Source organism: Rhinatrema bivittatum, chromosome 7 (genome assembly GCF_901001135.1).
Source record: "Rhinatrema bivittatum chromosome 7, aRhiBiv1.1, whole genome shotgun sequence".
NCBI classification, from domain to species: Eukaryota; Metazoa; Chordata; class Amphibia; order Gymnophiona; family Rhinatrematidae; genus Rhinatrema; species Rhinatrema bivittatum.
Genome location: NC_042621.1, coordinates 53581743 through 53597281, shown reverse-complemented (window position 1 = coordinate 53597281; position 15539 = coordinate 53581743). Strand labels below are relative to the sequence as shown.

Below are 15539 nucleotides of genomic sequence, written 5' to 3'. Positions count from 1 at the left end.
TGTGTGTGTGTGTGTGTGTGTGTATGTATGTGAGTGGCAACTTTGTGGCTGTGTGAGTGGCAGCTTGTGTGTGTGTGTATGTATGTGAGTGGCAGCTTGTGTGGGGTGTGTGTGTGTATGTATGTGAGTGGTAGCTTCTGTGTGTTTGTGAGTGGCAGCTTTGTGGGTGTGAGTGGCAGCTTGTGTGTGTGTGTATGTATGTGAGTGGCAGCTTGTGTGGGGTGTGTGTGTGTATGTGAGTGGCAGCTTGTGTGGGGTGTGTGTGTGTGTGTTTGTGAGTGGCAGCTTTGTGGGTGTGTGAGTGGCAGCTTGTATATATGTGTTTCCACCATTCTTTCCTTGCTAATCCATGAAAATCGCAGGATGACTGGAAATCAAAAATTCCCAGGGTATTTTTCTTTTCTGATTAAAAATAAAAATTATTGGGAGTTATTTGAAATATTTTATTGGTGTTTGGGACATTTTTTTTAAATTTATGTTTTGAAATATTTATTCTTTTTATTAGAATTTATTAATTTGGTTTTGTTATTATGTTTTATATTTCTTAGTTTTTATCTGATATTTTATGACCAGTAGTAATGTTTGTTTTTCTGTTGCTGCACTCCATACAGAATCTGGCTTGTTGCATTTTCCAGTTTAGTTTTTGTCTGCACATTTCTTATTCCTTATGGTCTCCTTAGTCTGCATTTGATGAGTCTGCACGTGTGATTGAGGTCAAGTATTTTGTTACCATGTAGTTTCTTTGTATGGATCTTTAGAAGCCTGGCTTATTCTATTTTCGTAAGAGGTGATCTGAGGTTTGGGGGGTTTGCAGTGATGCCTTTTCATAGGTAGGGTTGTTACTTATTTGAGTGCTGGCAGCTAGTGATGTTTTGGTATGGGAGGTTTACTATTTTGTAATTTAGTTAACTCATGAAGGCCAGACCTACACCCAACACTTATTACAATAGGCCTAATATCACATGAGTTCCAATTGTCTTGTTTACTTTTCTGCAGGGTTTTCTGGTTGGTGACACAGTAATGCATGTAAATATAATATACATGTTGTGATATTTTTGTCTATTTTAACTGTGTATGGAGAGGTTGGGGCTGGGGGTGTGTGTGTGTGTGTGTGTGTGTGTGCAAGACTGTAAGATTTACCTAGGTTGCCCAGTACCCTTGCACCTGTCTAGCTCTGGCTGCACTGGCTCCATGTGGGAAAGCAGGATTCCATCTGGAGCTGTGCTGCTTTGAGCCAGGTTCTCCCCAACCTCACTCTTGGCCAGGGTTTAATTTTTTTTTTCTTTTTCTTAAGCCCTGGAGGAAGCTGGCAGCATGGATCACTTCTGGTTCCCCCTTCCCTGGAATAGACTGGCAGAGCGGAGCCTACGGAACCATAAAAGCAGCATTTTGTGAGGCACACGGTCTGTGAGTGTGTTCTGGGTGGGACCCTGAGAAGTGGAGACAAGCTACTATCATACAGGCCGATACAGTACAGTGCGCTCCGGCAGAGTGCACTGTTAACCCACATTTGGACCCACGTTTTTGACGCGCTAGCTTTACCCCGAAACTAATAGCGCTTGCAACATACAAATGCATGTTGATGGCCCTATTAGTCATTCCCGCGCGATACAGAAAGCAAAATGTGTAGCAAAGCCGCACATTTTACTTTCAGAAATTAGCGCCTACCCAAAGGTAGGCGTTAATTTCTGCAGGCACCGGGAAAGTGCACAGAAAAGCAGTAAAAACTGCTTTTCTGTGCACCCTCTGACTTAATATTAAGTCGGAGGTCCCAAAAGTTAAAAATAATTAAAAAAAAATAAATTTAAAATCGGCCCGTGGCTCGCGGAATGAAAACCGGACGCTCAATTTTGCCAGCATCCGGTTTCCGAACTTGTGGCTGTCAGCGGGTTTGAGAACCGATGCCGGCAAAATTGAGCGTCAGCTGTCAAACCCGCTGACAGCCGCCGCTCCTGTCAAAAAGGAGGTGCTAGGGACGCGCTAGTGTCCCTAGCGCCTCTTTTTACCGCGGGCCCTAATTTGAATAATTGTTTTTTTTCTGAATCGCGCGCACAGGAGAGCGGGCGCTTGCCCGCTCTCCCGTGATTTTTACTGTATCGGCCTGATAGAAAGAGAGGGGTGATCCAGAAAGAAGTGCCTGTGCAGAGTTAGTGAATCTTCTGTCAGGGGTGACTGGGCTTTGAGGAGCAGCTGGCCTTGGAATCAGTGAGTCTCTGGAAGAGAGAGGGTGCTGAGAATAAGTGAGAATGGGAAAGAGAGGAGGGCTGAGGAAAGGCTGGCAACAAGCAAGAATTTCCACATAATGCTGGGGCAGGATGGCACTTGCTGGGTGAGCACATGAGCAGTAGCACCAGAGCAAATGTCTTTGTGTGTTTGAGCCACCCAGTGTGGTTGTCTCATCCCTTGGCAATTGGTTCAGCATTTGATTGGTTGGCAAGCAACTTTAACACCAGACCAGGGTATATATATGAGAGATGTCACCAAACTTGTAGGGGACCCAACAGATTGCATGGGTGAAAGGGGGATTGCAGCTCAGTTTGCTCACCCCTGGCCTAAGGTGGGCTGTAGTTTAGGAAAGATATGAAATTTGTTGGAGAGATTTTTTGTCAATTCCTCCAGGCTCCAGGTCACATGATGAAACTCTTTTAAGGGTCGACAGTGTGGTTTTGGGGAGCTGTTGAAGCATGTGCTGCGCAGAAAGTGTGCATAAGCGAGTCAGAGATTACCTGTGGGCCACTTTTGAAAAATATCCCCCTGATATTTTCCTGCAATCCGCCCCTGGGTGTGTGAGAGTCTCCTCTGTGTTGAGATACGCAATTCCTGCTAAGGTAAAGTCTATGTATTAAAGAGGCTGCAAACTATTGTAAGGCCAGTGGGTGGCACTGTTCTTGTTTAGGCGTTGAAGTATTGCATGTTAGTTACTTTCCGTTCTTACTGATCCTTCACCGAGGAGCTGCTACTTGCTCCCTGTCTCAAGCTGTAGCTATAGGAAAAGCCTACTAAATCGAGTCCTGTTTCAGATTTTGTTCTTGAATATGTTGGAACTAGCTCACTCTGTTGCTGACTGGGACCTCTGACCTTCTCTGATGCCCACCCCACACCTCTTCAAGGTACTTTGTGTCCACTGGCCTTCTGGTCTCTAAGGCTGCCACTGAGGTCTGCAGGCTAGACGCAGCTTTTAACACATCCCTGCGTCCTCCATTATGGGCCTACCAGCTCCAGCAGTCCATCCCTGCTTCTGGTCCTCTGGTCCAAATGTCCGCATCTCTTTGGCTCTCCCAGTGCTACAGTCATCCTTTCTGGGACTCCAGATCCATTCTGCTACCTTTGACTCTTCTCTTAGGGGGCCCAGACAGGGATGGATTTAAAACATGGGTCTCCATAGGTATTGGTGGGATGGTGGGGGCAGGATTCTCTCGTCCCCTCGCATCAGAGGGTGCATGGGGCAGGAAGTCCATGTGTGTGTGTGTGGGGGGGGGGGGGGGGGGGAAGGAAGCCCCAACCCTCCCTCTCCCACCCAGAAATCATTGGAGGGCGTGTGGGCTCTTGTCCAGATCTTCATCTTTCCCCTTGGCCACCCGCCTTGTGTCTCCCCCTCAGTTCAGAGCCTTCAGCTGCAGTCTTGCCTCTTCAGCTGGGCCCGCGGCAGTAACTTGGGCCAAAAGTCCGAAAGGGGCCTGTGGACAGGCACGTGCGCCCTCGGGCACTGTGGTGGGCCCTACCCTTGCAGGGTTCCCCTGGTAACAGGAAGCCAGTGCAAGAGTTGGGAGCAGGCCTGCCTCAGGGCCTATGAATGCGCACCTCGGCTCACCAGCCCCACCCTGACCTTTGATCAAATTATTGCTACAGGCCTTCAATTTACCCCCCTCCCCCTAACACATTTTTCTTCGGTCCCCTCTAGAAGAGATTTCATATTTGAAATCCCCATTTTTTCAGTACTTTCTACAGCGAAATCTCCTCTTCCGATCTTCCCTGGACCCTGTGTGACACTCTTTTATGTCCTGCTGAGCTGCAGTTCACGTCCGCAGCAGTAGGAGCAGAGGAAGAGGAACGCGCTGGCAGCAAAAGAAAGGCAGCTGTGCCAGCTAAAATGATTTGATTTGTGCATGAAGCAGATACTTCCTTCAGTTCAACAAAGTATATGCTTGTCATGCCAACCACCATCTTTCTGTTACCACCAGGCAGATCTTGCTAGAGGAGTGCGATGCAACGGTTATTTATAAGCAGACTTTATTAAAATATTCTTTCACTGCTTCGATATCTGTTTTGATGAAGCAACAAATCTTGACATTTTTAGTGCTTTTCAACGAGGGATGCAAAAGAGCTGTGGTGGCAAGTTCATCTTGCCCATCAGGTGGCACGATATTAGTTTCCACGAAACTGAACCAATTGGCTCGAAAGCTGAGGGGGCGAGGCCAAACCATGGTCCTGCAAGTTTCCCTATTGAAAATGATCAGGGCCTGAGCAGGCTAGGGGCATTTGTAACAAGATATTGTTGAAAAGCACTGCAAAATCCATGCACGTGTATGGCTTTCCCCGCCTCCCTTGTTTAAAGTAGTTTGATATTAATTCATGATGTTTACGTTTATGCTAGTAAATGATTTGCCGAGGGCTGGAATGTCCATCTGTCAGTGTCGCTCTGTGCTCACGGTATAATTTTTCATTTTTGCAGAGGTAACAAGGGATTATATCCTAAACAGCCCTACATCCGCGGAGAGCCGTGCTCCAAATGCGACTCCGGACATGGCTGGTGTGATGATAGACTTTGCAGTAAGAGTTATAAAATTTCCATTAAAAAAAAACAAAACTTTCCACTTTTGCTATGTCCTGATTATAGTTTGTCTGTTTGACTTTATTAGACATTTTTACTACATAACAAAGAAAATACCCTCTTGTACACAACCACACACACAAAAAAAAAAAAATGACACTAACATTTTCAAAAGAGAGAAAGAAACGGTCATCCTTGCTACTGGTTCACTAATTAACAGGAGGGCGAATACATAACTCCAGGGAATCAGACCAAAAATGGCTAAAGAAAAAAAAGAAGACGGTCTAAAGAACAGGCAGCATATCGTTTGAGGACCCAGAAGATCAAATTTGAGCAAGGGACGTGGAAGAAGATGTAGGAGATGGTTCAGGCCACCACTTTGTAACTCAAAAAAGCTACGGACTGAGAAGTCTGGTAAAATGCATATCTTACGGATGACAGGCTGACGTGGAAAGCTGATCCACAAAAGAAAGCTCCAGGTCTTACCAACAAGAACTGACTACGTTTCTTTCTTCTGCGTGGCGCACGCTCTGTCCAGCAATGTTCTGACCTTACTGTTAAGGAAATGGATTTGCCGATGCTTAAAGAAGAGACGGGGGTGAGAGCCCAACCCCAACCCCAACCCTACCCAGATCTAAGACAAGACGAATGGTCAGTGTCGCTGGAACGGGATTCTCTATGACCTCCTCCAATACCTGCTTTGGCTTTATAAAAATCAAAGGAAATCCGTATTTGTTGATTCCCCTCTCTTCTTAACAAAGCAAAGGAGATGAAAGGGTCTGTTCTGGTATCTTTAAAATCTCAGACGTAAGTAATTCTAATGGTGTAACTGTAGTCGAAGTAGGAATATTTATAAACCTCAATTATATTTTCTATGCTCTCAGTTTTATTAGGCAAAAGAGCATTTATCTTTCATTAAAAAGTTCTCTTCAGATTTCTTAGTTTTCTCTTCCATTAAATTCAGTCACTTTGAGGCCGATGCAATAAGGGGCGCCCAGCCTAGTGCACGGGGGCCTGTTTTGGGCACGCAAGACTAGCGTCCCTTGCAGTAAGGAGATTAGCGCGTCCAAAACGCACGCGCTAACAAATGCATTCCCGATGGCGCCAATCACATGCAAATTCCATGTGGATGAGGACATTAGCTATGACCACCCAATGCAGGAAAGCACACCCAAAGGCTGGGCGCACAACACACACTTCTTAACGCGGGGAATTTAACCCCAGCTCTGGAGGTGAACATAACTCGCAGTCAAGGGCTGATGAGAAACATTAACAAATATGGTCCTTTCTATTGCGATAAATGTGTCCTTCTCCTCAGAATCATCCTGACTCTTAAATTTACTGCTTATAGTGGAGAAAAATATACAGTATGTATGTTGTATCAACGAAAAAGTCGTGCGCTTTTCTTATGGCCACACGATTTAGATGCCCGTAACAATGGGCGCCTGCTAAAATAAACCTCAGCAAAGTTACCAGAAATAAGCCCAATCAAAATGGATGCTCGTATTGAGCGCTCGTTGCAATTCTGGAGCGCCTGATGCAATCTACTCCTTTGAGCACTACAGAGGCTACAGATGCACAAGTCCCCCTTTGCGCGCCCTTTTCTACGCTGCCCTGATTTCCCTCATTTAAATACTGCAGGGGGCACCCAAGGGGATGTGGCTGCGTGCGCGTTAGGACAGTGGACGCTCCATACGAGCGCCCGTTTTGAGCTCGCGTCTTACTGCATCGTTTGCGTTCTCCTCCACCTTAACTTCTAGATTAGATAACTTGATCAATTTATGGTTTTTAATTTTAAACAAGGGGAGCATATAGATGGTGTTTTGCATTTATTGAAATTAAATGTAGAACAGGCCTGGGACTATGGCTTCAAGTTTGCAAAATTCCTGAGCTTAGTAAATGACTGACCAGCTGGAGATAGTCAGCCCAAGGTGACATTTCTCATGCTTCAGAAAAGATCTTTGGACCAACTGGGAGGTTATTTATCTTTGCCCCATGAAGAAATACTCCTGTGCACTGATCTGAAATTGCCATTTAAGCCCTGGCCCACCAGTTAGGAGCCTACAGGGGCACTGTTGGGAGCAGCGAAGCAACTAAACACCGCATGTTTCCCTGGCCCTTTCCAGGCAGGGGGAAAAGTCTTTCAAGGCCCTCAGGCTCGTGTGATGTGTTCTGGTGCTTCCCAGTACAACACAAGGCTGGGGTTTTTTTTGTTTTAGATTTAGCTCATGCCTTTTCATTGGTCGCTCAGAGTGATTGGTTTTAGATTTAGCGCATGCCTTTTCATTGAGTCAGACGAACTGAACTAAATCACTGTCAACCTGGAAGATGTAGTAGGCCAGATTGACAAACTAAAGAGTAGCAAATCACCTGGACCGGATGGTATGCATCCTAGGGTTCTGAAGGAACTCAAAAATGAAATTTCTGCTCTATTAGTTAAAATTTGTAACCTATCATTAAAATCATTCATTGTACCTGAAGACTGGAGGGTGGCCAATGTAACCCCAATATTTAAAAAAGGCTCCAGGGGCGATCCGGGTAACTATAGACCAGTGAGCCTGACTTCAGTGCTGGGAAAAATAGTGGAAACTATTCTCAAGATCAAAATCGTAGAGCATATAGAAAGACATGATTTAATGAAACATAGTCAACATGGATTTACCCAAGGGAAGTCTTGCCTAACAAATCTGCTTCATTTTTTTTGAAGGGGTTAATAAACATGTGGATAAAGGTGAACCGGTAGATGTAGTGTATTTGGATTTTCAGAAGGCGTTTGACAAAGTCCCTCATGAGAGGCTTCTACGAAAACTAAAAAGTCATGGGATAGGAGGCGATGTCCTTTCGTGGATTACAAGCTGGTTAAAAGACAGGAAACAGAGAGTAGGATTAAATGGTCAATTTTCTCAGTGGAAAAGAGTAAACAGTGGAGTGCCTCAGGGATCTGTACTTGGACCAGTGCTTTTCAATATATATATAAATGATCTGGAAAGGAATACAACGAGTGAGGTTATCAAATTTGCGGATGATACAAAATTATTCAGAGTATTTAAATCACAAGCAGACTGTGATACATTACAGGAGGACCTTGCAAGACTTGAAGACTGGGCATCCAAATGGCAGATGAAATTTAATGTGGACAAGTGCAAGGTGTTGCATATAGGGAAAAATAACCCATGCTGTAGTTACACGATGTTAGGTTCCATATTAGGTGCTACAACCCAAGAAAGAGATCTAGGTGTCATAGTGGATAACACATTGAAATCGTCAGTGCAGTGTGCTGCGGCAGTCAAAAAAGCAAACAGAATGTTGGGAATTATTAGAAAGGGAATGGTGAATAAAACGGAAAATGTCATAATGCCTCTGTATCGCTCCATGGTGAGACCGCACCTTGAATACTGTGTACAATTCTGGTCGCCGCATCTCAAAAAAGATATAATTGCGATGGAGAAGGTACAGAGAAGGGCTACCAAAATGATAAGGGGAATGGAACAGCTCCCCTATGAGGAAAGACTAAAGAGGTTAGGACTTTTCAGCTTGGAGAAGAGAAGACTGAGGGGGGATATGATAGAGGTGTTTAAAATCATGAGAGGTCTAGAACGGGTAGATGTGAATTGGTTATTTACTCTTTCGGATAGTAGAAAGACTAGGCGGCACTCCATGAAGTTAGCATGGGGCACATTTAAAACTAATCGGAGAAAGTTCTTTTTTACTCAACGCACAATTAAACTCTGGAATTTGTTGCCAGAGAATGTGGTTAGTGCAGTTAGTATAGCTGTGTTTAAAAAAGGATTGGATAAGTTCTTGGAGGAGAAGTCCATTACCTGCTATTAAGCTCACTTAGAGAATAGCCATTGCCATTAGCAATGGTTACATGGAATAGACTTAGTTTTTGGGTACTTGCCAGGTTCTTATGGCCTGGATTGGCCACTGTTGGAAACAGGATGCTGGGCTTGATGGACCCTTGGTCTGACCCAGTATGGCATTTTCTTATATTTTCAAATGCTGGTGTCACCTCACAGTAACAGCAGCACAAACACCTTCCACTGCCAGGCACATTGTGAACTAACACAAAGCCTCGCAAAAAAGACACTCAAAATCTATACTGCAATCCCATTGTAACACAACAGTAATAACACCAAGGACTCAAACAACAATAACCCTACCTGTGAAAAAGCAAGGGTAAATATTACACTGGGTCCCAGAATACCAATACACCACCTACTGAGGAAACAAAACAACCCCGATTGCTATAGATCCCTACACAGACACTACATGCTAGCAGAATCTCTCATCATGGTCACATACACAGAGCAGAGCCAGACCCTCACCAAAAACAGAATAAAGGATCACAAATTAGACAAAAACTGAAATAGAAACCCCAAGAAGCCAGATTCTGTAACAATGGAAAAACAGAACCACCATTCCTCATAAAACAAATAAAATCAAGAAACATAAAGCATCAATTATCATAGTAAAACCATACTAATAAAAGAATATTTTAAAACTACTGATAAATAGAATTATTTCTATTAATTAAAATCATATACATTTAAAATAAATTTCCCAAGCACTAATAAAATATTTCAAAACAGCACAAATATCAAATAACAGCCAGTAATTAATACTAATAAGGATTTTAAAAAAGCACCTGCTGTCCATACCTGGGAACTCTTGATTTCCAGTCACCTTGAGCTCGTCAAGGATTAGGGGGTTAGGGGAGTGCACAAACTTTATCCTCTCTCTCTCACACATACTCACATGTCCATTCTCTCTCACACACACACTGTCACATAGGCACACATACATGCTCTTATACCCACCACAACCTCTCTCTCTCTCTCTCATAGTGACTGACAAACTCTCAGGCTCTAAGACCCTCTCTCCCCTGGATTCTCTCATATATACACACACACTCTCACTGGCTCTCTCACATGCACACAAACACACACACCCAGGCAAGCTCCCAGTCATTCTCACACACACACACAGACCCCAGGCAGCTCCCATTCATTCTCATACCCTCCCCCCCCCCCCCAGGCATGCACACATTCATTCTCACATACACACAGACCCCCAGGCAAGTACCAATTCATTCTCACACACACATACACACACACACACACACACACACACACACACACAAGCAGGCACCCATTCTCACACAGATAGACCCCAGGAAGACACCCATTTACTCTAATACTGTTGGATTCGTGGACGCTTGAGCTGGCTGGGACAGATGATGACACATCGTGGAAAGACCCACAGTGGAAGTCGAAGCCGGGAGGCGGCACAGGGTAGGAGACTGGAGGGATCTTCACCACTGGAAGCCTGAGGTCCCCCCGAGAGGAGCTTGTGAGGACCCGAGCCACTTGGACTTAGGAGGCCTCCTGGATGAAAGCCGGAGTCAGGAACCAGTGGACGGAAGCCAAGGTCAGAAGCCAGTAGTCAGAAACCAAAGTCAGAAGCCAGTAATCAGAAGCTGAGTTCAGAAGCCAGTAGTCGGAAGCAGCAACTAGTAACTCTCAAAGGAGTGAACTTCATTGCAAGGCCAGGAGTGGAGTAGGTGCAGGGTTTAAATACCCTGGAAGCGTCTGACGTCACTCCTGGGAGGTGCTGATTATTTCCCGTGCTGGCCCCTTTAAGAGTCGGGTCCCCGTGCGCAAGCGCGCCTAGGGGCAGGGCCAGCCCAGACGTTGGTGGTGTCTCCCTCGCAGAGGGAACGCTGTGAAGAAACTCTACCGGTCTTACTAGGCCGTAGGAACGCCGCGGCAGCAACCAGATGACCCGGGGTAGGTGAAGGGCCGGCCCGCGGACCTCCGTGGGTCGGGCCCGTAACACATACACAGACCCCCCCCGACAGGGTCCCATGCATTCTCATACTCAGACACACCCCCAGGCAGGCTCCCATGCATTCACATACACAGACACCCCCAGGCAGGCACCCATGCATTCTCATACTCAGACACCCCCCCAGGCAGGCACCCATGCATTCTCATACTCAGACACCCCCCCCCAGGCAGGCTCCCATGCATTCACATACACAGACACCCCCAGGCAGGCACCCATGCATTCTCATACACAGACACCTCCAGGCAGGCACCCATGCATTCTCATACACAGACACCCCCAGGCAGGCTCCCATGCATTCACATACACAGACACTCCCAGGCAGGCACCCATGCATTCTCATACACAGACACCCCCAGGCAGGCTCCCATGCATTCTCATACAGACATCCCCCAGGCAGGCTCCCATGCATTCTCATACACAGACACCCCCAGGCAGGCTCCCATGCATTCTCACACACAGACACCCCCAGGCAGGCACCCATGCATTCTCACACACAGACACCCCCGGCAGGCACCCATGCATTCTCAAACACACACGCACTCCCAGGCAGGCACCCATTACACACAGGCACCCCCCCAGGCAGGCACCCATGCATTCTCATACACCGACACCTCCCCAGGCAGGCACCCATGCATTCTCACACACAGACAGGCTCCCATTCATATACATGCACACACTGAAGGCAGATTCCCCTCACTTTCTTTTGCCAGCAATCTCGGAGCCTCTCTCATTCTTCTGCTGCCGCGTGGCTATTGGGGAGGCGCCGATCGCTGCTACTGGCACTGAAGCCTATTCTACTGCCTCCTCTGTGCAGGCTCCACGGTATTAAATATTTGTGGGCTTCCACTTCCTTCATGCCGATCTCATACAATGTGAGATCCGCATAGAGAAAGTGCTACTCTTGCACATTCCCAAAGATAACATATGCCAATCACTAAAATTATTACTATTTTTTTTACCTTTGCTGTCTGATCTTAGTTTTCTAATCGGTTGGTCACAGGCTTTTTTTCCTCCTTCCCTTTCTTGTTTTTTTTTGCCAATTCCTTTTACAGGGTCTTTTTTTTCTATTTCTTTTCTCTCCATCTGTCTTCTTCCCTCAAACACACAGTCAGGTTCTCATTCTCACACACTGTCTCTCTCGCACACACACACAGGCTCTCACACTCACATGCTGTCTCTCGCATCCACAGCTCTCACTCGCACATGCTGTCTCTTATACATACATACTGTCTCTCCCTTGCACATGCTCTCTCACTCCCACATGCTGTCTTGCTCAAGCACGGGCTCTCTGTCACATGCTGTCTCTGCAAATATTCAGGTCCACAAGTCTCTCAACTCACTCTCTCACACACACACACACACACACACAATCTCTCAACTCCCTCTTATGCATACACACACACACACACACTCTCTACAGGCTCTCAGCCTCTATCTCGCCTCTGGGCCTCTTTCGTGGGTCGCCATGGGATGGGCTCTGCGGCAGCCCTGATCCTTTCAGGCTGCCCACGACGAGGGATCTGCGGTGGCCCTGCTACCGGGCCTCCTCCTCTTTTTTTGTATGCAGCCGATGCGCCTCCTCCTTCCTGCCTGTGCAACTCCGTCAGCGTTTTTGTTCCGGGGCCAGGCAGGAAGGAGGAGGAGCACCTGCAGGTTTGGATGTGCCCTTTTTCTTCGGGCCGTGGTGAGATGAACTCCACCACGGCCCCGCCGATCTTCCTGCTGTGTGGGCCCCCCCCCCCCCTTCCATACGCCACTGCTAGAGTCCCAGCCACCTTACTAGGACAGGAGATCGAAGATAAGAATAAAAGAAGCAGGAGCTAACATGAGTGCCTGGAGTTTTATAGAACAGCTCTGCCTACTACTTCAAGACACCTCCCACTGGGGAGTGCCTGACAACCACTGCACCCGCTTTACTAAATCATGCTCCCGTGACAGTGGGGACACTAATGCTATTAGTAAGGGACAATTTTGGGACAGCCTTACACACAGAATGGAGGTCAAATGAATGCAAGTATCATAAGTGATATTACAGATGCTAAGGACTACAAATACTACACAGAAAAATAGGACACCAGTGTGTGTGTATGTGTGTGTGTGTGCGTGTGTGAGATGTCATTTCTGCTACTCGTGGTGACATGGCAGCTTAAGAACATAAGAACATGCCTTACTGGGTCAGACCAAGGGTCCTTCAAGCCCAGCATCCTGTTTCCAACAGTGGCCAATCCAGGCCATAAGAACCTGGCAAGTAGAGATGTTTTCCAAAATATTTCATAATAACAAAGAGAAAGAGACAAAGAGTTTTCTGCAAATTCAACAGTAGGCTAAAATTCCCAAGTACTGGATCTTAGCTGTCTGAAGACCCAGGGTAGAAGCCAGAAATTGGAATAAGGAAAATCTCCAGTACCCTGCATGCTTCTGTACCAACAAAACATTTCAATTCATTCCCTGGTCCGAGAAGAACCAACAAGAGCCAATAACTTCTGTAAACATCAAACATGAATCCAGAGACGAAGAGTCTGGGTGGTGGACAGACAGCGTCAGTATACGAAGGAGACCATTCTCTCTGGGATTCTGAAGGTTTCTTACATGTGCCATGCAAGTCCAGTCCTGGGCTCCTGATGACTCTCTGGTCTATTTTGGGCCTCATCAGGGAATGGCTGACGGAGCGCAGGAAGCTTGGACTTAGGATACCGCCAAAGGAAAGCAAACATTTCTGTCTTGTGCACACACACACACACACACACACGTATATACACACACACACACACTCATACAAACACACACACACATACATACACACACACACACACACATACATACCCCCACATACACACACACACACACACACACACACACACACACACGTATACACACACATACATACACACACACACATACACACACACACACGTATATACACACACACACACACACACACACACACATACATACACACACACACACAAAATTTAAATGTTTTCTTTTCTAGACTCTATGAGGCTGTCTTGTGCGTTTTTATTTGAGTGCAGTGTACTGATAGGCTGGCACCACCTCTGTAGCAATGCTGCTTTAAAACTCGCTGTGCCATGTGCTGCTAAATATTCTTAAAATCCAGCATCCGGTGCCCTAGTTATTTACTAATCTTGCTCTCTTTCCTCCTGACAGTCGCCTGCACTGATGAAACATGCGGTAAGAGAAAACACCTTGTGCCCTTTCTTTGACCAGCTTTCTTAGGAATTCACAGGGTAAACAGCGTGCCCTGGGCCATTTATCCTTCCTGCAGAGCCCTGGAATCCTCCTGCTCCTTGCGTGCGCTTCCATCTTATACCGAGTGCTGGATGCGGCCCTTGTGATATTTAGAAGGTCGGGGATGTCATGGCCGTGCTGCGTCTGCCAGCGGTGCCACATGAATGACATCCACAAAGATCAAGCCACGGAATAGATGTAATGTGCTATAATCGGGGCCGGAATTAAGATTTTGGCGCCCATGGGCAAAGGGCCCCGGTGGCTCCCCAAGCAGAAGTAGGCTCCTCTGGGGTCTGGATATTTGGCGCCTTCAACATGTAGTGCTTTAGGCAGTTGCCTGCGTTGCCTGTTCTGACATCCGGGCCTAAGCTATATATAATTGTTTGTTTTTATTCCATTATACTTTCCTGTCCTTTGGTACGTTTCAGAAAGCCCTGGATTTCTGCACGAGTGCCACACAGTTCTCTGTGGGCACTCGCGCTGTAGGAGGGTATATTCTCTATGCCAGGTTTCTCATTTTTGGATTTCTGGAGACCCTGGACCTCGACCTGGCAGCCGGTCATGTTTTCAGAATATCCCGAATGAATATGCATGTGATATGTTTGCGTGCATTGCTTCCAGCATGACACATCAGTACCTTACCTTGCCAGAGTTTAAGGCCTCCAGTGCAAATTCAGCTCCTTTATAGATCGGGTGCCCTGGGGGGGGGGGGGGGGGGGGGACACCCAATCTCAGCCACTCTTGCTTTTACCCCACACAAGATATACTTCTTTTTACCCTATTCAGGTCCCTAAGAAAAGCAGGACTACATTTCCCTGTATGCAATGGGCTAAAACAAGGCCTGGCTTCTCTTGCTTCCCCTGGACATGAAGCTGTATGGTCACTCTGTGTTTACAGAATGTTAAACTCTGCTGATCTTTCTTACATAAATGCCACAGGGTAGCTGTCATCTAGGGCAATCCCTCTGTGTTAGTGCCTAGCAGTCACGGCATGAATAATGGGCCCTATTTGATCCTGAAACCTGATCCTACTGGTAGCTCTACTTATCGCACGGAAACTCAATTACAAGTACACACGTGCAATGGGGTAAAACTAGTCTATGGGAGGGAAAAATAGAGCCAGCTGGCCACCCTAGCATGAATATATATATATTGTTTGCAAGGCAAGAAGGAAGGTTGGATATGGGACTGCCCAGTGGCAGTCCTGTGCGCTGTCATGCGGGAAAAACCCAAGTTCAAGTCCCATTTCAGGTCTTCTGATCACCAACTTGGCTGGCACGGGCTGGGACTGGAGATGTTGTGCCCAGGCAGTGTTCACAGCCCTGGGTGGGAGGGAGTCTTGGTGTGCAATGGTGACACCTAGTGGCCAGAGTTGTGATTTTTTAGGGTTCTAGAAGGAGGCCTGGCATCCGGCTCCCAGCTGAGGAGTGTTGCTGAAGTGACTGGGTTACATGAGAGGGATATAAAATAGGGGGGGGGGGGGGGGGGGGGGGGGAATCCCCTCCCGTCCAGATCGTTGCAAATGAAGGCTTCTGGCACCAGATTCCAGCTCCAGTTCCAAATAAGCTGGAAACTCAAAAGAGTAGGAGAAAACTTCATCCCCCAGCTCTCTCCAAAAAAGAAAAAATGAGACAAGGTTATTCAGAATTAAACAGTTACTCTCTATTCAC

General features: G+C 46.7%; 1 protein-coding gene across 1 annotated transcript in view; it reads left to right on the top strand.

The window, feature by feature from the left end:
• WDR88 (WD repeat domain 88) overlaps positions 1–15539 on the top strand; it is a 154967-nt gene that overhangs the window by 121157 nt on the left and 18271 nt on the right. Inside the window, exons 14-15 of the mRNA XM_029610667.1 lie at positions 4673–4770; positions 13790–13813. Of these exons, the coding sequence (XP_029466527.1) occupies positions 4673–4770; positions 13790–13813 (122 nt within the window). The remainder of the gene's footprint in view (positions 1–4672; positions 4771–13789; positions 13814–15539) is intronic.